Here is a 21,277-nt window from a genome sequence, read left to right on the forward strand (position 1 = left end):
CCCTCCTTTTTATGAAGGCATTGCTGTCTCAGGTAATTTTACTGTTTCCAACAACCATAATCAATGTTGTTGGGCTCAACAAGGGTCGGCAAGACTAACTCTCCAATCTGTTTCAGGACAGGGTACCTGCTTAGGTAAGGTTCCTGTTGCACATCAGCATCTATGCACCCAAACTACCAATAGCCTTAATGATAACCAATATATTATCTCCCCAAACAATACATGGTGGGCCTGCAGTGATGGACTCACCCCGTGTGTATATAGTACCCACCTAAAGAGCAATACAACTCAGTTTTGCGTGATTGGACAGCTTTTCCCTCGCTTGACTTATTATGATGAAGCTCAATTTGCACAAGCCTGGGACCCTAAAGATGATCATAGTCTGCTTAGACCCAAACGCGAACCAATCACAGCTGTGACCCTAGCGGTCCTTTTGGGTGTTGGCGCAGCAGGGGCAGGGACGGGAATAACCCCTCTCGTTCTCTCCAACAAGTACTACTCAGACCTTCGAATGTCCATCGATGAAGATCTCGAGCGCCTCGAAATTGCCATCTCCCACCTACAACAGTCATTGTCCTCCTTAGCGGAGGTTGTCCTCCAAAACCGCAGAGGCCTAGATCTTTTGCTTTTACAACAGGGGGGCCTCTGCGCTGCCCTAAAAGAAGAATGTTGCTTCTCTATGGATCGCTCTGGAGTCATCAAAGACTCCATGAGTAAGGTCAGAGAAGGCCTTGAGAAACGCCACAAACAAAGAGAATCCGAACAAAGCTGGTTTGCTCATTGGTTTGCCACATCCCCTTGGTTGACCACACTCTTGCCCTCTATCTTAGGCCCCTTCCTAGGCTTTCTTTTGGTCCTATCTTTTGGTCCTTGGGCTTTCCGCAAACTTACCACGTTTGTTAAGAGCCAAATAGAAAGTTTTTATGCAAAACCCCTTCAGGTTCATTACCATCGCCTGGCATTGTCTGAAGCAGGATTCGATGTGTGTAATGATGCATACCCTGATGCTGGCCCCTTCCCTACGGGGACGACATAATGTACAGAGGTATGTCTACCCTTAGGGGTATGGGCACCGAGATGGGTGCAATAGCAAAGCTATTGCAAGGGAAGGTCATAATAAAAAGGACCCCCTCTGTATTTCCCTGTGAATACACCTGGTTTGCATAGAGGTTGGTACCAAAAATCAATTCTAACGGCTCTGCCTCTCCTCCCCAAAAGGTACCAAGAGCCATTACTAGTGGGCCCACATAGCCCACGGGAGGAACCAGGTCAATGTTCCCCCACTCGGTAAAGGCCCACCTTTCTTAAACAGAAAGGGAGGAGATGCGGGGAGCCGCGGGTCTTCGGGCCGCGGATGCTTGATCAGAATACTGTCTTGCCTCCGTCTCTTTGTGTCTCCTGTCTCGCCTTCATCCTCCATAGGTTCCTCTTCGTCCCGCGTTGTTTTGTCCCGCCGGCCGGGGCAACCAGCCCATTTAGTGCAATTTCCCCCAGCAGCTGTGACAATGCACCGGGCTTGGCAAGGGGAGCAGGGCTACCTTCAACCCTCCGTTTACCACCTCAGCCAGATGTCACTATGCAGGGCACAATCACATGTGGCAGCTGGGCCTACAGGCCTGGGCGAGAAACTCCTGTCCCCCAGAGTCAGAGAACCAGGTTGATGTGCCAGTCCCCCATGAGCTGGGTGCAGGCTTTCCTGGGAAAAGGCTGAAGTCTAGGGCTGGCTTTGTGAGTGTGCAGCCTGTATAGTCACACAGGGTCTGTGCTTAGAAGGTCCCTCTCTTGGTTTAATGCTCTTCTGTTGCTGTTGGAATTATTAATACCTTTCGGAGCAGGGAGCCAGCATTCTTGTTATACATCAGGCACTGCAGATTATGTAGTCAGTCCTGCTGAGGTCAGTGGGATCGCCCCACTAAAAACAGTAGCAGAGTTTTTGGGCCAAAGGGAACCGGGGGTGATTTGTTCCCCCATTTGCTCAGAGGAGCAGGACCCCATTCACAACTTCAGCCTCTGCCCTTGGCTTTGTTCAAGGGCCCTGGTGTTTGATCCCTCTGAGATCCTTGAAGCCAGGGGTGTGGTCTGTGTGCTAAGCATGCATTTTTAAATGGTTGGAGAACAGAGAAAAAGAAAAATGTTTCTTGACATATGAAAATAATATGAAATTCAAATTATGATGTTCATAAATAAAGATTTATTGGAGCACAGCCATGTTTGTTCATTTATGTACTGTCTGGCCGCTTTCATGCTACATCGGCAGCTGAGTAGTCCCGGCAGAGACTGTATGGTCTGCAAAGCTGAAAATATTTACCATCTGGCCCTTTACAAAAAATCTTTGCCAACCCCTCGCTCAGCCATCCCTTTGTCACCTGGAGCCTGACACTTGGGTGTCAGGTTTCTTTTTTTAGCCTCAGTTCAGTGGTTCCCAACTAGGGGGCACTTGGTGATATCTGAAGACATCTTTGGTTCTCACGTGTATGACTAGCACCAGGTGGGTGGAGATCAGGGATGCTGCTAAACATCCTGTAATGCATAGGGCAGCCCCACACCTAGGAATTACCCAGCTCCAAATGTCAGTAGTGCTGAGATTGAGAAGCCCTATGTGGAAGCTCAGGACAGGGCCAAGCCAGAATGAGCCAGAACTTTCACTGCTTTAGAACTAAGAAGCCCAAAGACTGTGTGTATATAGAGGGGAGGCAACGAGAATCACCAGCCATGAGGCTTCCTCTTTCCTTGGCTCCCTGAGGCTCCTATACCCATTAGGGGCCCCGGGCAGGGCGCAAATGAAGGAATAACCTCTTTTCCTGTTGTCCTCTGGGGGAACAGGACAGGTGCCCACCCGTCTAGGCAAATGAGCTTGGTCCCAAAAGGGGAGATAGTTATCAAGGCTGCCAATCATGGTCATGGGGGTGGTGGTACCAGGGAACAGGGATGCAGAGAGGCCCTGGACGCGCTCCCAGGGGACCAGGTGAGCAGGGTACCCAAACTGGAGGAGAGGGAGCGTAAGGCAGGGGCAGCCTCGGGGAAAGGGCTGGCACTGCTCCCACCCGACCTTCTGGTGAGTGAGAGGAACAGATGCTGTGACTGTCAGATGAGATGCTCCTGGCACTTTGGGAAATTGCAGAATTAACAAAAGGACAGTTGCTTTCAGGGAACACAAGCAGGGGCACAGTGTGTACAGCTGGGCTGGCTTCCGGGGACTCCCTTTGCTTGAAGGGCAAGGAGCAGGGGTCCTCCTGCCTGGCCCCTGGGCTGATTGTGGGTTGAGGTTGAGGGGAGGGAGGCCAGAGACAGAGGCCTGGGGGTAGAATGGGGTCAGGTTAGAGTCAGGGCCAGGGCCAGGCCAGGCTGTACATAGTGTGAAGCCTGGTAAGTGGCGGCACTGTCTGGAGGTCATCTCATCCATCCTCCTGCCTCTGAGTCCAGCCCCAGCAGATGGTATCTTGCGGCTGAGGATCTAAGCAGAGGGGCCCTCAGCAGGAATGAGAATTCGCCAGCTGTTATTTGCAAAGCCCCTAGAAGAAGCAGCCAGCTCTCTCTGAAGCTTCATGGACAAAGAGGCATGTGTCTGAGGGTCTGCAGGGAGCCTGCACCTTCTCCTGGTAGAGGGAGGGCAGTGGACGTGGCCAGAGCTGTGTGTCCTCATCAGGGCTGCCCACCTGGCCTGCCCTGGGAAAGGCAGCACCATGTGGCTGGCAGGAACTAAGGGAGGTTCGGGGTAGAGCCAACTAGAAGCAGGAGGATTGGACTCCGTGTCCCTAAAACCTATTACGAGAATAGGAAAAGAGGACACTAAGCAATTTTCTGAGGCGGATGGTTTTAATTGCAGTGTAGAGCTAATTTAGGTCCAGAGAAAACCTTCTAATGCTGAAGTGTGGGATGCCAGGTAAGTGACAGAGGAGTGGTGGAATCTCTCCCAGGTGACAGGGAGCTGCCTTGCCTGGTCTGGTGGCCGTGGCTGGCTAAAGGTCCCCCAGCCAGATGGTCCTGGGGCACAGCTTTGTCCTTTCTTGGTAAACCCTATGCTTCCTTGCCCCTGGAGCTGCAGTAGCTGAAGTCTAGCTGGGAGATGGAGGAAGGGGAGTCGGGGACACTCTGGAGGACCCTGGGCATTTGCCAGAGAGTCCCCCTGAGGGGAAGGTGGCCCCATCCATCCGGGAAGTGAACTGGCCATCCATTGATGACCAGCCAGTGAGGGGAAGAGCGAGCAGGGCCAGAGGGCGAGGGGCAGCAGACAGATGCCAGGGGTCACGACTCTCATTTGCTGGAGTGCCATCCCTCTCCCTGTCAAAAATCTCTCCGGGGGCCAGCCAGCCGACAGATGCGCTGCGGAGGAGGGGGGCTGTGGGCCTCCTCCCCTTGGCTAGCCATCCCTGGCTTCTTCCCCCTTCCTCGTTCCCTGGTGTCCCGCTACATTGTTAGCTGATGCCCCAGGGGACAGACTTCAGATGGAAGGAAGCGGGTGTGTGTTTTGTTTTGTGGGGGGAAGTCTCTGAACCAAGAACTTATTTGTCTAATGAAGTCGTAATTACTCCCTGGCTCACTAATAGGATGAAAGCCGGGGGCTCCTTTAAAAGCTACTGATGGACCCCTGAGAGTGCACCTGACAGCTCTGAAGGAGGGCTGGAGGATCGGAAATGGAAAGGGGTGGATGTCAGTGTCGAGAAGAGGGAGAGAAGAGGATGCAGAGGCTCTGCCCCGTCTGGGGTCTGCCTGCTCAAGGAGACTCCAGTTATACTTACATATTCTTCAATTTAGGATAGGATGAGATTCCTGAGAATTACCATATCATCTCTTCTTGCCCCCGCCTTCCCCACACCCAGCACTGCTCCTTTCTGCTTTCCTGAGAGACTGGAGGGCCTCTGAGGGTCTAGGGCAGCTGAAAATCTCAAACTGTTTCTATCTGGTTTAGGATGAGGATGAGTATATTTGCAAGTGTATCTTTTCTCCCTAGAAAAACCTTTAGCCCTTTCAGATGTAGTCTGGTTGGCTACAGTTTGAAACGTGAGCCTGCTTTTCCAAGGAGGCATTAGCTGATGTGGAAGGGAGAGCGGCATTTGCTTGGGTGTGCCGCAGTCTGGGATGTAACATTTGATGTGCAGAACCTACAGAATGAGGGGTTGGACCAGGGCTCACTGCAGCCCTGGTGTCCCGTGCCTCTGAGCCCGCGCACATTACTGAGAGGGGCTCTGCGAGGACCCTGCCGACGAGACGGCCCTGACAGCCTCGTGCACATCCAGTCCAGCCTGTGCCCTCTCCCTGCAGTTAGCTGCCCCGGCCACATCAGGGCACAGCCCTGCGGAACACTTGGGAGGTTGGCCGATGTGGTTCATGGGGATGGGCTTTGTTTTGTGTTCTCATGGAGGTCTTTGCGGGGCCTTGGCAGGGAAAAGGATGGCCAATTTTTGCCCCTCTAGACCTTAGAGCTGATCAAATTGATGATGAGTTCTACTAAACTCCCTTTCCCCGAGGGAGAGGTGCAGTCAGTGTGGAGACTCTCACGCCTGCGGCCTGGAGGAGGTGGCGTCTCCCGTGCTAAGTGTGGGAGCTGGGCTCCTAAGTCTCAGGGAAAATAACCCTAGGGAGGTTACTACACCCAAGTCCATCTGCACCAGGGCTGTGAGAGCTCATGGAGGGGATACTGGCTGAGTCCTTCTCTCTTGGGACCAACCCAGGCCTTCCGGATGTCTAGCTTTATTCTTCTCTGCCATGTGGGTAGAGAGTTGTGTTATGTCCTAACGGCTAGGCTGGAGCTAGAAGGGACAGGAGGGAGGAAGGTGAAATATGGACAGTCCTTTCCGATAAATGAAAGTGGGTTCCTAAGCTTGAAAGAGTTACAAGAGCACTTAGGGGACTTTGGGAAAGTTAATTAATGGGGCTATAGAACGAACCTCTAGCTCTCAATACTCATCACCCTTACGTCCAGCCACTTGGAACCTGGTAAATTTGCTTTTAGGAAGACAAATACTGCCTCTCCCCTCACCCCCACCTTAAATCAATACCACACAGACTAAACTACTAGCTGTGCAGTAAATACAGTAATGCAGACAGCCTGAATACAAGTGGGGCCTGCTTGCCCTGAGAAGACCACTAAGTCTCAAAGATTAGTGGATAACTCAGTGCGTGGGGTACAGGGCTGGGTGCCAAAAAGGTACAAGACGTATGAGGCACCGGTCCAGAGGTTTATAGACTGGCCAGGTAAAGGAGAGACAAGCTGGGAGCTTATGCTGAAGTCCAAGGGGTGGGGGGAGTGGGAAGGACAAGAGGAGCTCATAGATAGACAGCCTTCTGTGGCAAGGTGGTTATGAAAGGTGAGATTTGAGTCTGCCTGGAAGGATGGGGAGGACTTTTGAAGGAAGAAGTAGAGGCCAGGGAGAACATTCTAGTAGGCAGAAGGGGAAAGCATATGCGATTCGTTCACTTATTTAAATTTAACAAATTATTTTCTAGTGCTTACTATGCATCAGGTACTCTTCTTAGAACTTTTCACATTTTAAAGGATTTGATCCTTGTAACCATCCATGGGGTAGCTACAAGTACAATCCCTGTTTTATAGATGAAGAAACTGAGGCAAAGAGGGTTAAGCGACTTGCTTGAGGCCACACCGCAGTGCCTGACCTATCTGCAGAGCCTAGCTCTTTCTCGGAGTCAAGGCAGACTTGGGGAAGTATGAACACCTATGGCTTCGCTGCCCCCTTGCCACATGAGCATGAGCGGCAGGGCACCACAGCCCTCTCCTGGGCTCTTCTGGGTTGTCTTGGGGTGGAGTCGGGAGCTTGCACGTCCTTCAGAGCGGAGTAGTAAGGGGGGAACTGTCGCTGGGTCAGTTGTCAGCTGGCAGGGGCTGCTCTGGCATGATGCCTCCGAAGCACAGGTGCCAGGGCTAATTCTTCATAGAGATGCCCGTTCCCACCCAAGTGCAATAGCGAAAGCTGAGGTTTTAGAGTCAAACAGATCTGGCAGCTAGTTCTGGCTGTCGCGGACCTTGGGCAAATGATTCGACCATTTGGAGCCACAGTTTCCTCACGTGTAGCGGGAATAAAGCTACCTGCCTCAGAGGGCAGGTGTGAGGGTTAAAGAGATAATTTGCATAATGTGCATGTAACTCTGCCTCACACCGTTGGCATCAGCATAGCACGATTCTCCTTTTCCTCTTAAGACACTACATGTATTTGGACCCAAATACCATCTGGTGCCCTCTTGCCTCTTCGACGTCAGTTCCCTGCCAGTTCCACCGTCTGTGAAAGTCAAAGTTTCTCCCACAAATTTTAATTCTTGGGGGCGTGGTCTCTGCCTCCTGATTCTCCTGTGGTCTCTGCTTCACTCTGCATCAATTTGGATGTAGAATTCGCTGACTTTGTTAGTTTGTATAAAACATCCACCCACATGAAGCAAATTCATCAATTCGGGCAGGCTTGACTGACAGTTTGGGGGGCACAGGGAAGGGTCACGTCTCGGAGTGCCCAGCCTTCTCATTGTGTCCCTCACATCTAGCAGTCCTCAAACTTTAGCCTCCATCAGAATCACCTGGAGGGTTTGTTAAAACACAGATTTCAGTTTCTGATACAGTAGATCCAGGCGGGGCCCAAGAATTTGCATTTCTAAAAGTTCTCAGGTGATTCTGTGCCACCAGTCTAGGGACCATACTTTGAGAACCACTACTCTAGTCTTTCTTCTGCCTGTTTCTGCTCCTCATCTTTCCCCCGCCACACCCCCCCCACCGCCCCGCTGCCCATTGCCCTGGAGTCCCAAACTTTCCTGAACGCTCTATTATATAGGACTCTTTCCTGCTGCTATTGCAAACTCCCTGCCCAGATCAATCCCTGATCCAGGCTTGTTAGAGGTTCAGTTGTGTTAAATATATAGTGAGTAATTTTGTTTGTTTCAGAGGGAAATACTCTCCCGCCCTCCAGCCACAGCACACCCTCTGTTGTGTTCTCCCTTAGGACACCGGGGTCTGAATTCCTGTTCCTGCTCAGTGTGGTAAAGTGAGTTCCTGTCAAACTCAGGCTAGGGCTGAGAGTCTGTTTGTGGACCCTGACAGACTATTCCCTGGTCTACACAAAGCCACGTTCTCTGCCGTGGGGTCCGGGGCTGATCAGCAGTAAGTTCTAGGGCTAGGATGGGGTGGGGGGTAGGGGTTGGGGGCTGGGCTGTTGGGCCGCAGCTGTCGCTCCAAATTGCTCTGAGGCCCACTGCCTGGTCTGTGCTCCAGCAGGAACTCACATCAAACAAATGGGCTCTGATGCATTAAGTGGGGAGGGGGAGGCAGAAATGGCCCTCCCTGCTTTCTTCCACCTAATATGGTGTTGAGCAGTAGAGGCTGCCTTGATGAGAGTGGCTATAATGAATTCCCAGGTTCCACCCCTTTGGGGGCAGCTGGGCAAGAGGGAGTACAGCCTTCGCTCTTAATAAAGATTGGAAGATGTCTGCCCCCTCCCACTGGGTCGGTTAATCCAGCTCCAAGCTGGAGATTAGCATTTCTAATGGGCTGGGAGGGGCAGACTTCAGGAGACTGGAATGAGAGATGACAGATATTCTGGGGGTCCCTGGGGCTCTGAAGAGACGCAGTGCTTTGTTTGGCCTCAGTTGAATTGAGGTTGGCTTTCTTCAAATAAGATGCTTGCTGTCTTTTCACTTCTGTCCTGTCCCGCTGAGTGGGGCTCCTGCTCTAAAACTGAACCAGTGGACCACCCCCGCCCCCAAAATGTCATATGCAAGTCCAACATCCACGTATCCGAAGAGGATGACACAAAAACCTTGAATTCAAAGGAGCAGCTGTCACATTCATTCACTCATTCATTCATTTTGTCCTTGCTTTGTGCCAGGCATTGGTCTTTTATACTCAGATGCTCATAAAATAGTGAAAGAAATAAACAATAAGTGTTGAACGCCTCCCCTCACTTCCCTACCTCAGTGAGAGACATAAAATAAGTGTTCTGGACATAGCAAGGGATCTAAACCAGACCTAGCAGACATCTGTATGTGTGTACTTGTGTGAGCCGTATCAGGTATCAGGGAAGACTTCCTGAGATAGTGTCACCTGAGCTGATTGTAAAAGATGTGTGACCTAGCACAGAGGACACAGCCTGCCTTCAAGGAGCCCAGGAGAGATGATCCGTAAGGAGAAAGGGGGTTAGAGGTATTTGGAATTAGAAAAGAGGAAAGAGCCTGAAATCATTGTCACAAGGCCTGGTTGTAAGCCTCAGCTTCAGCGATTATGAATCCCAAAGAACAGGACTATGGAAGGTCCAGAGAAGCCGTTCCAAGCAGACTCGCCTTTGGGTCATAACTCATTTGTCGAACCCACATTTATTGAGCCCTTTGTCCCGGGCACTATGACATTGCTTTTGCTTACTTGACTGCCTCCCATGACAATCTGAGCTTCCTGAGGACTGGAACTCTATCCTACTTACCTTACATCATTAATTGGCACAGAGTAAGTTATTAATAGGTGCTTTTGAGCTGAATTAAATTGCCAAAGCTGAGAAGTGTGAGAGATCATTACATGTCAGGGAGAGTTGGAAATAGCTTGAAATGGCTAGAATTTAGGGTATACGTGAGGAGTGGTGAAAAACGAGGCTGCGGAGGGAAGGGTCAGTTCACGAAAGATGTCAGACCGAGGAGTTTAGTTTACCCTCATGTAGCAAACTTGAAGGTACCAAGTAAAAGAGTGACATCAGGTTTGTATTTTAGAAGCTCTTTTTCGTTGCAGTTACACGGATAACACAGGAGGCAAAGAGACGGTCAGTTTAGAACAAGGGTTGGACTAATGGTGGGACAGTACAGATGGACATGAGGGGCAAAGTTCAGAGCCAGCCTGTGAACTTGGGAGCGATGAGAAAAAATCTTTCTCCTATGCCAAGGAGTGAATAGGGAGCTTCACAGGTTGTGTTGTGTGACATACCCAACGAGTTATCCAACGATTCAGGAGGAGCTAGACCTGGAAATAAGGTCTCATTTTAATCTAATGAAGCAATAACCCCTCAGGTCAATGCTCTGTTCTGAGGACTTTTGAAGGGAGAGTAAACACAGGTGGGTTGGAGAGTTGCTTGGTGGTTCTTTATCCAAGAGAGCTGGGGCTGCATTTTCAGGGAAATCCTTTTGCCCTTACCCCCCCATTATTGCCTATAAACTATCAGTTATCTTTCTACATGAGCGGAAGCAGCTCCTAGCCGTGACCACTCTCCAGCCCCATAGCGCCCTGAGGCAAGGGAGGGGGTTACGATGTCTGGGGTCCCTCACCATTCATCCTGCTTGGGTGATGCTCTTCGGTCACTCCTCAGTGAGAACAGCTACAGACCCGGACCATGAAGACGAGAGGCGTGGTCAAGGGCGAGCAGCGCCCCCAACCGCCGCGGTCCTCTCGTTCTTCTCCCTTCTCTGTTTGCTTCTCGACTGAGATTCCTTCGAGCCTTTCGAGAGGGGCTTTTTGGTTTGTTGTAAGCGGTTTTAATTATTCAGCGATGTGAAATGTCTTCTGTGCCAGGCACAATGCGGGGCGTACGCTAGGTCCTCCCATCTGTGAGCAGGGTGCAGAGAGAGAAGTGGCTTTGCACGTTTCTCCCCTCCCAGAATCCCAGCATGGCGCTTCCGCAGTGGCGCGAGCACATACACAGCCGCGTTGAGTCGGGGAGTCTCATGGCTGTAGACATTCCCATACCAGTCACTCTGTTTAAAACAAATTGTGCCCGTGAGTTTTCCGGGATAAGGCCAACTTCAGGATGGGGGCTGGTATCACAGAATTGTGATATTGTATGCCCACGAAAACCCCTTTGATTCATTTCTGTCATTAACCCCCCGACATCCCTCTCTCACCTATTAACTAAGGAAAATGAACATTTGGCCAGAGTCCATTTTGAACAACTTTTATTATACGTTTAGTGTTCTCTATACAAAAGAAATCAGTTTTTTTTTTTTACAGTGATTCAAAAAAAAATTCTGAATAATTTGGCCTTTTCATTGCTCATGCAGTCAGTTTATAAGTCCAGGTATTAGGTGGTCCTCCACGGCCCAGACGTCTTCCCTGCTGAAGGTCGTGCGTGACACCCTCAGAGACGCATCTGTCGCTGATGTTGGTTAATGCAAAATAACTCACAAAAAGGAAATAACACGATGTGAGAGGGGTTAAAACAAGGTCTGCCATGGCAAGTTAAATATTTAACCAAATGGAAACAAGATCAGACAATTTGTGGATGTGCGCAGATGTGAGAAAGGATGGAGACACTGGGAATGCATTTCCCCACCAAAAGGAACAAATCGGGATGGTGGGGGGCATGTGTGTGTTGGGGAGCGGGTGCACGGCGAGAGGTCCTCCGGGGTCCAGTGTGGGTTGGGCTGGGACCAGGACAGAAGGTGGCCACGTCACAGATGACTGACGCTCAGCTCAGGAGGAGCGTGAAGTTGGCAGATCTGGAAGCCAGGTAAGGGGGCAACACTGACTGAGGACATCGCGTTTGGGGACCAGAAAAGACAGTGGGGCAGGGTCAGCTGATCTGCATCGTTTTTGAAAAAGAAACAGAGCAGAGCACAAATTCTGGATTTCTTTTCCCAGATTTTTGTGTTTATTGCTTCACTGAAGTCTTTACAAGTGCCGAGGTCCAGCCCAGCAAATCCCAGGGTGGCAGAGCTTCCACGGGCCCTGCTGCCCCGTGGCACCCTGTGGCCAAGGGTGGAGTGGACAGAAAGCTCTCCACGCCCTCGGCTCCGAGGGACACAGCATGCTCGGCGTCTGATGTGTTACGAGCAGCGGATAAGTCTAGGCTTCACAGTGACAGAAGCCAGTCGCCTCTTCAAACCTTCTCCTGGCCTGGGTCTGTCCTTAACACCGCAGGCTGTCACACACTGACTGATTTTTGACTCAGAAAGATCCTTTGTGTCTCATTTGGGGAGGATGTGGGAGAAGATAAAGGGGTTTGAGAGGGCAAACCAGCAGGACAGAGTTAAGTCATCTCCCCACCCTTTCCAAGAAGGGAGCTGGGGTGAGATGTAAGAACACTGGACGAGGAGTTAGAGGGCCGGCATTCAAGCCGTACCCTCACCTCCATTTACTAGCTGTGTGATCTTGGGCAAGCCCCTTCACCTCCCTGAATTTTAGTGTCTGTACGATGAGTCATTTCAATCAGAGCAGCTCTGTGAGTCCTTCGCACACTGAAATCTGAACTGATCCTAAGCTAGACACCTTTGTACCTATCTCATTTCCATCCTTGTCATTACGGAACATCCATTTAATACTATTATACTGACGGAGGAGCACTGGTTTGGGGTGTGGCTCGAGACACTGTTTGGTGGGGACCTTCTGGCTTCCCTGGATGGTTCGTCTTTCTCTCAGATCCTTCTCTGAACCCGTCTCAGGAAGGCTCGTTCTTAGGAGGGGAGGGAAGGAAAGGCTGCGGCTCTGGCTGGGGCTGGGGCAGCTGCAGGTTTGGTCTGAGCCTCCGTGGGTTGCCCCTGCTTGCTTCAAGGGAGACGGCTACTAGGAGCTGGGCTCTGCCCACAACACCGAGTCTCCTGATATTTCAAGCTTTGTTTCATTTGTCTGACTCCTCTAATATTTTTTATTTTTTATGTTTAAATCAGGGATCTCCTTATGCTATTCCTGTCACCATGCACAGCTCAACCAAGACCCATAGGGTGACTTCTTTCTAGTGGACCTGTGTTTGGCAGGGGCTGCTGGCATGGTGACCAAGGTGCCAAGAGTGAGGAGTGTGCTCTGTGCCTGTATCCTAGGCACCTGCCGTCCTCCTACTGAGAAGTGGTTCCCTGGCACCAGCCCCTGCTGACCAAAAGCCCAAGGAGCCTCACCTCCTCAGTGTTAGCGAAGCAGCCTTGCAAGGAGAGGCAAACGTGTTAGATCCCCACTCCCTCTGTCACAGGGCTGTTTACGAATGCTCTGGGACTTGGCTCTGATCCTGCAAAGGGCTTCAGGAGACTTAAAGAGCCACGGCCTGTGCTGTTGCTGGGGAAGGCCCCTCTCCTTTGCATCGGGTTTGTTCTGCCTCAGTTGTGCCCTCAGGGATCGCCCAAAGCGGGCCTAGCCTGGGCAGCCTCTTCCCCGGCCCGAGCTGTGCACCGCGCAGAGCCCTTCGTGTCTCATCTCAGGTGGGCCCGGGTGCAGACTCGCCCTCTCCGAGACAATGTCATAATCTGTGTTGTTCTCCCTGAGGTGTCACCCTGCCGTGAGGCCTTGGACTGCGGTGCGTGTGCCCACGTGTGGGTGCTGGGTGTGGGTGGGGGAGGCAGTCCCTCGGCTGGGACACCCACACATCCTCAGATCTGTTTCCACCCCTTTGCTAGGGCCGACTGTGCTCAGGGAAACTCTGAAAGCACCACCTGTGCCAGGGACAGACACCCCTTGCAGGGTGAGCAGTATTGGCACTGGCTGCCTCTCGGACAGGTGGACACCTCTCCAGACCTCGAGATTTGCCAGGAAGAGGGTGGACCAGATGCCTCTAACCTCTTAGGGCAGGGGAAGGAGATAGTTTTCCCTCTAGCTTAAACTCAACCATCATCTCATCAAAAGCAGGACCCATTCTCCATAACCCAGGCAAGGCGGGAGGCAGCCGTTCCCTAGCCCTGCAGTGGTGTACTCCCCAGACACTCTGTGGGAAGACGTATTCAAGGAGAGACCGAATAGGGAGACTGAGGCACAGACAAGTCAAGCCATTTGCCCCAAGGGGCAGAGCAGAGGCTCAGGAGGCAGGACTGTTCCTCAACCACCCCCTGTGGGTTTTGATGCCGTGTCTTTTGACGCCCTAGCTTAAACACATGCCCAGGCCCCCTGACCGAGTTCTCCCTCTGAAGCTTCTCGCTTCGAGCCTGGGGCCATTGGCAGCTTACATGCTCAGAGTGCTCTCAATCAATGCCACTGTGTCTCAAGACTCAGGTCCAAGACCACTAGCCCTGAGAGGGCAGGGGCCACATCAGGCTTCTCACCATCACACCCCTGGCCCAGAGCCTGGCTCACACTTGATGTTCAAGAGTATGTGCTCAGCAAGTCACTGGACAAAATGAGGACACAGGAAGCCACAGCTCTTCTGGCCGAGTACACAGTGGGATTGCAGAACAGGCAACGGAACATGTAGTCACTACGAGATGACCTACACTTCCCTCCCCCCGCTTCTCCTCTGGCCCCTAGCCAGACAGGCTGAAGTACCCTCTCCTGGCACCGATGTTGGTTGTTTTGGGGTGGTTGCTTGAGCCCCGGATGGCAGGGAGTGCAGGGCAACAGTGCCCTCCTGCTGAGCTGGGTGGACTCTGGCACGGGCGCCATTGAAAATGGACTCTCCTTTCGCTGGACGGGCTGCCTCCCCAGCCCTAACGCTTCAACCCGCACATATGTCCAAGCACCTGCCGTCTTTGCTTGGGGACAACATGGTTCCTCAGGCCCAGGTTTGCTCTTGCCTGCCAAAAGGGCTGTGATGGCGTGGTGGTGTGGGCAGTCTCGTGATAGGGCTGCTGGAGGATGGCTCAGAGCCTGCAAGGACACGAACGAGGAGCAAAGACAGGCTGAGGAATCACCGCTTCCCAAGGCCCAGTGGTAGCAGAAGCCCTTCCCTGGTCATCAGTTGTGCAGCAGCCCTTCCAGAGGCAGAAGGATGGGTGCGATGACCTCTCACAGTCCTTCTTGCTCTAAGAGACTGTTTTCAGTATAACAAGTTCATTAGTGTGTATGGTGCAATATAGACTCAGGGCCTGAGAAACTGACTATCCTGCTCAGATCCATAGTGTTTTCTGGAAAGGCCAGTCCTGATTCAGTTCAGGGGCCTATTTCCTGGACATTCCCGTCAGGGTCCCTGGGCCTAGGCTGCAGGAATACCCAGCTGAATACCGGCAAGTGTCAGAGGACAGCAGGGGAGGAGACCCCTGAGTCCACTCCCAGCCCCCCGCTATTCACCCTGTCATCATGAGAGAGCTGCCTTTGGGCTTTCAGACAGCAAACTTGGCCAGGGCTGGGGCCAAAGGAAAGTTATTCATTCTCAGGTTCAAAAACAACATAATTGGCTCAACTCTAGGCTATGGTTTCTCACCTGCAGACAGAGTATGTGTATCTATGGGCTTGACCTTCACTGACTGGTTACTAAGTGACGCAAGCATTGCTAATACCTTTGTGGCTTAAACACATGGCAAGTGGTGCTTTAATAAAGTCTCTGAAGGACACGGCCCTCTTCCCGCCCAGGCCCCCTGGCAAGCAGCTGGAGGTTCAAATCAGAGGCTGTGCCTGTGGCAGGTGGCCCATTACTAGGGTCACTTTCCCCCTCCTGAAACCGACACTGGCTGCAGCAACAGCTAAAGGGTGACTCTTAGGCTCAAGATCTCTCTCCTCTGAGGCTAGGTACCTTTGGTTTCAAAAGCGGATTAGGTGGGGTAGAAGGCAGCGCCTCGTCTCCGAACTGCAGGTCTGCGAGTGTCTCCATCTGGGGCAATGAGTTGCAGGGCATGTGTCAGAGTGGCCGCTTCTGGTTCTGCTGTGATGCTTGCATAGGCTGCCCGGTTCTCCTTGAGACAGACATTGCTGGAGGCTTCGAGGCTTGCAGGGAGGGCCTGGGGGCCTGGGAACTACAGGGACAGAGCAGAGCTGCATAAGGCATAGGAAGAGCGCTGAGTCCTCCAGGCCAGGCTTCACGGCACTGTTAGTGCAGTGTCCCCACAGGGTCTCCTGATATGTAAATACCCTAAGGAAAGGACATACCGGCTCAGTCTTGGGGCAACAGGGCCCCACCCACACAGTTTCAACGTCATACAGAATTGACCGGAGAGATGAAACTTGCTAGAGATGCAAGGGGGAGCAGTGCTTTGCACCTCCAAACACACCAGCAAAGCTCTTTGCATCATGGGGTTCCATCTCCTTGAGGGCAGCAGCATAGACCCCTGCCAGGTTGGGGGCACCCTCTACTCTGGATGCCGTGGGTGTCTTTTCTCCTACATCCCGGGTTTCACTGACGGGGAGGAAGAAGTACAAACCCAGCCCTTTTCTTCTCTCTTTAGGTGAGCACAGCTCCCCAGGGACCAGATGCCTGATTTTCTTCTGCTTGAGGTACATGGTCACTGGAGTTGAAGTCCTTTCCATCAGTGCCCACTCCTGTTCCTCAAATTCCTTCGTCAGAGTCAGTGCAGCTCTTGTCTTAGACACTCTGGAGGAAGGGGCAGGGTCAGAGCGAGGAGCAAGAGGTAAGCCCACCTCCCAAATAAGCCAGAGCAAGGCAAGGAGGCCTGTCCACCCTATCCCTGCCAAAAATACTGTCATTTTCCAGAAAGAAGCGAAGCCCAGCCCAGCAACTGACAAGGCCGAGGTGGGTGGGTTGCGGGCATAGGGAGGCATATGGCGAGAAAGGCATCCTTCGGAAATACATTGGCCCGGCGCGGTTTGAATACTGCAGCTTTTTTGTATCTTCTTTTATGGACCAATCCTTTTTGCCTATCTTTGCAGTTTTCTAGGAGAGAATCCACCTATTCTTTCTTTTTCCAGGGACACTTCTTCAAAAGGAAAAAAAAATGGAGACATGGGGTCTGGAGGAGAAGATGCACAAAGCGAAAGTAAAGACAATGAAAAGTACCAGAACCAACAGAAACCGGTGAGTGTGTCCGAGGTCAAGGGCGGGCAGTTGGGTGGAAGGCTCAGGGTGGCTGTGAGGCTGAGCAAGGGGCCAGGGCTCCCTCCAGCTGCGCTCAGCCACGGCTGTAGCTCTCCCACACAGGTGGCACCCGGGTGTGTGTGGGGTCATTGGGAAGGGACTTGTGGTTGGCTAGGTGGTCGGTGGTCCTCACGGCTTGGCAGACCCCCATGTTGTACCCTTGTCCCTGAAGGTGGTGGTGGCTTCATCTCCCCCTCTCCCCTCCTCCCACTTGCAAAACAGTGGCTGTGCCTGGGGGTTCCGTTAGGCCAGAGAGTAGATGGCGTTGACTGGTGACGTGGCCTCTGAGCTTTCGTTGCCCTCAGTTTCCTCCTTGTCCTTTTTGACTGTGTACTGGCCAATGAAGGAGCCGTCCTCGTTGAACTGGCCCTCGCCGCCCTCGCCATAGTCCACCAGGCTGTCGTCACTCTCCTGCTGCTTGATGGTGCCGTCCAGGGATGTCTGGCTGCCCTGCAGGGGCTTGTTGTCTTCGTCACTGGTCAGAGAGAGGCAGAGGATCAGGGCTCAGCCCAGCCCAGGGCTGCCCAAGCCCAAGTGGGGTGGGGCAGGGCTGCTGGCCTCTTGCCAAGCACACACGCTACATGTGACACACAGCTCAGAGAGGACAGCACCTCAGGGACCACCCAGTCCAGCCCTCCCCTGTCCATCCAGTTCTACAGAAGGGAAACCGTGGCCTAGAAAGGACAAACAGCTTCTCCAAGGTGAGGTGCAGAGCTGGTGCAGAGCTGAGATGGAAGCCCATACTGCGGACTCCTGATCTGGGGTGCCGTCCATGAGGCCAGGCTACCCTCTGGAGTGGGAACAGGCAGAAGATGGCCACCTCGGATGAGGCAGAGCCAAATGCTGTGAGACCAGGCAGGACGGGAAGAGTCAGGATGGGAGTTCTAGTTACTATGTGGTTCTGTGGTCTTGGGACAGCCTTTCTTCTAACTGAGCCTTAGTCTCCCCATCGGGAGGGGCTGGACTAGTTTGACTCTCAGTGAAAAAAAGCCGGGGTTTGCTTCTTAAAGAAACAAATCTTTGCCTGGCCTCTCCCTTTCTCTAAGTGTCGTTTCTCTCAGCTTTCTCTCAGGTTTACAAACAGATGCTGTTGCTTCTGGGCTAGCAAGTGAAAGAGGGTGTGAGGAAAGCGGGGCATGCAGGTAATAGATGCCAGCAACTTGAAACACACAGCAAGGCACCGAGGATCCCGCCCAGCTCCTGAGGCCCCAGCTCCTGCCCTGAGGCTCCTCCTGTGCGAAGAGAACTTGGAGGCTGATGGTTAAAGTGGCAGCTACAGTTGTGCCTGCTGTGGCCCCAGGAAGTGAGACACCCCCAGAGGCAGGGCGTCCGTCTGCTCAAGCACCACATCCCTTCCCCTGGCTGGAAAACTCTCTGCCCTTTAGGCTTGGAGGGGGGCCCAGGTGCTGCTGGCTGCACTTCAGAAGGGAGCCGAGTTCCCAGGCAGGAGGCAGTGGGATCTGGGACCACTGTGGTGCCTGTGGTCTGAGCAGACACTCTCAGCCCCCTCCCCTGCCCCAGGCCACACTCAGTCCTTCCTGGGCGTGCTGAAAACAACAGGCTGAGCTGCCATCATACTGAAGAGTTGTTCTAGCTTCTAACAGCAGCGCTGGGCAAAGACAGCTGTCAGGGGAGGGCCCTGAGCCAGAGCCTGAGAGGAACTGGGCCTCAGTAGATGGAAAGCTATTAGCGACCCCCCAGCCCCCGCCCCCTGCAACACACATGTGCTTAGTGAACGCACCCATTAACACAGCCTGTGTTCCCACGGCAGTGCTATAGGAGAGATGCCCTAAGTGAGGGAAGTCGGTCTCCAGGGTTTGTACCGGAAGTGGAACTCACCTTTTGAGAACTAGCAGAATCTTTTTTTTCCCCCTTAAATTTGAAGAACTAGAAGGGCGCTCAGAGAACTAGCAGATTCCAATTATCAGGCTCCTCACCCCACCTGCCTGCTGGGCTTCTTCACAGGCACTGCCTCCCCAGGGTCCTCCGCCCTACTGGAGGGGGCTGCAGTGTGTCAGGTTTTTGAGGGGAAAGAGGATCTAGATTTGGAAAGCACAGACCTTCCTAAGGGAAGCTTGAGAGAGATCAGAATGACTGGAGAACCCAGGTCTAGCCCCCTGTCAGGCTACCTTCCAAGAGACCTTAGAGGACCAGGTGGACAGATGAGGGAGAGGGAAGCAGAGGGCCCCACTGGAGAGGCTTTGGGAGCTAAGCCAGAGTGGAGCGAGGGTGAGCCGTGCTCCTTCGTGCCTCCAGGCCTGTCCACCTAGAAACTTGGTTTTTCCTCTGATGCATTACTTTTAGTCCTTCCCCCGTTTAGGGCTCTTGGACTCATCCCAGTAGGGGCTCTAGGATGGATCCTCCCTCTCCACCCCTAAGGGAGCAGCTTCTCACAGCACAGGCTGCCTGGCCCTGTATTTGAGGAGGTCTTCATCTTTTTGTGGCCACTCTAGGGCCTGTTACTGATGACCAGGGAACAGCTCTCAGCTCGTGAGGGTGCTGGCCCCCACCAGCGGTGGCGAGGGTAGTCAGGGGAGGGGCCTCTCATGCTTGCCCTTTGGGAAGCTCATGGAAACAATGTGATTGGATGGACAGACACGGTCCTTAAGTCGCCAGACAGACTCTTGTGTGGGCAGTGGCTCTGCTGCCCATTGATCTGAGCTTGCTTGCCAGGCTGCTGATGGACAGTGGCGGAGGCCCAGGATGGGATAAGAAGAGGTCAGAGGAGGACAGGGGTGACCTAGCCCGAGAGTGACTGGGTGGAGTGGGGAAGGAGGGCTCTGATGAGAGCATTTCCCTCCCACCGCACTTGGTCGATAAATGAGACATCCATGACCTACTCCGCAATGTTCCTTAACTCAAAATACACTTGACATCAAAAAGGACAAATTGCCACTTTGTTAAGCCAGATACAAAGGCCTGTCCAGATCTGAGAAAGAGCATGGGCATAGGACAATGGCAGTAGCTGGAAGCTGGGCCCCTGGCCTCCACAGCTCTGCCACTAGCTCACTGGGCGGCGAGTGTGAGAGTCTTGGGCAGGTCCCTTCTAGGTCTGTGCTGCGGTCCTCTCATTTGGGACAAGCTGGACCGTATGCCTCTCCAAGGCCCATTTCAGGCTAGAGGTGAGATAATTGTTCAAGTTCATGAGGAAAAGGCCTAGAACACCCCACCACACCACCACCACTACCCTTCATCCCTCACCTAGTCCATGCTTTAGGACAATTCAGTTTCCCAGTTAATTATCTTCAGGGTTGGGGTGGGGCATAGGCAGAGAGGAAGCTGAGAGCTGAGCTCATGTCATAGCAGAGGACCAAGGGCTCGTTTTCAGAGTAAAAATGTGGAAGCACATATGAGGAGCTTAATAAATCTGAGTTATGCAGCAGAGTGAAGAATGCTGTTCATGGAATGAGTGTGTTCGGCAGTGTGGGGGCAGCCTTGTCCGGCACAATGAGGACGAGCAGGTGCTGTCAGAGAGGCAGAGGTGACAGCCCAATGGGTGATGGGCAATCAATACAGTGACTCTCAGCCAAGCCAAGCTGCTCTGAGAGGACGTCCCTGTCTCGGGGCAGTGGGGACAGACAAACCAGCTGACAGGAGGCACCGTGTGTGAACAGGAGCCAAGGAGATCACGCACCTGTAGTCAAATGAACCGTCCTCTTCTTTGGGGTCTTCAGGGCCAAGGGGGACGTCTTTCTTTTCTCGCACTTAGTCAGTAAGAGAAGCAAAGACATAGACATGGTGACCTGCTCTGCAGAGCCCTGATCAGACAGCCAGAAGACACTGCCTTTGGGTTCAGCAACACTCTCCCTTTCAAAAAGGGACCATCGCCATTTCCCTTGTTCTTCCTTCCTACATTTAATCAGTTTCTAGGCTGCTTCTGCCTCTTCCTCATCCTCATCGCCAGCGTTTTCCTTATATCTCCCCTGACAACTAACTTCTTCTCCCACCTGGCTCCCCATACCTCTCCATGAAGTCTTCCCCAAACACTGAATGGATGCGATCCTTTCCTTGGCACGTTTCTCATTCTGCTGTGTTATAATTATTTGCGTGTGTTTCTCATGCCTGTGACAGAGTGCCAGTTCCTTATTTGAGGCTGGGGAACTATCTGTTTCGTCAAAGCTCCTAGCTGAGTGCCCATCCACACCTTTGGCATGGAAAGTGCTCACGTAGCTGTGACCTCACTTGTTTCCTGGGCTCCCTTTTCCCACGCCTCCTCTGCGATTTATAAACATCCGTCAAGGCCCTGTCTTGTGCTGTGATCTTCCTTCTGAGCCAGCTGAAATGTCCTTGAGGGAGGGATCATCTTTTCTTCTGGAACCCTTGGCACCCAGCACAAAGCCACAGCAGACGCTTCATGAACGACTCTTTATATATACTTTTTAAGGAACAGGGCAGGATAATAACCCCCATTTTAGGGGAGAGAAACAGGCTTTGAGAGGTGAGGAACACATCACATAACTAATTGGTAATGAGTGCGAGTGAGTGTGTTGGGCATTATTGGGGCGGCCTGCACAATGACAATGCACCTCTGCTGTCAGAGAGGCAGAGGTGACAGTCCAATGGGTGATGGGCGATCAATTCAGTCGCCTCTTAGCCAAGCCGAGCTGCTCTGAGAGGAGGTCAGACTGAATAAGTCTAGAGTAAAG

The 21,277-nt window shown here is 52.6% G+C and overlaps 1 protein-coding gene across 4 annotated transcripts in view; it reads right to left on the reverse strand.

Moving 5' to 3' along the window:
* Positions 1–10,881: 10,881 nt before the first annotated feature.
* NFASC (neurofascin) overlaps positions 10,882–21,277 on the reverse strand; it is a 173,181-nt gene continuing 162,785 nt past the window's right edge. For all 4 annotated transcript variants that reach the window (XM_039881796.1, XM_039881799.1, XM_039881795.1 and 1 more), the window contains 2 exons: positions 20,266–20,335; positions 10,882–17,106 (listed from right to left, as the gene is read on the reverse strand). In XM_039881796.1, coding sequence (XP_039737730.1) covers positions 16,875–17,106; positions 20,266–20,335 — 302 coding nt within the window. In that variant the 3' untranslated portion in view covers positions 10,882–16,874. The remainder of the gene's footprint in view (positions 17,107–20,265; positions 20,336–21,277) is intronic.

The sequence above is a fragment of the Pteropus medius genome, unplaced genomic scaffold (assembly GCF_902729225.1).
Source record: "Pteropus medius unplaced genomic scaffold, Ma_sr-lr_union100, whole genome shotgun sequence".
Lineage (NCBI taxonomy): Eukaryota > Metazoa > Chordata > Mammalia > Chiroptera > Pteropodidae > Pteropus > Pteropus medius.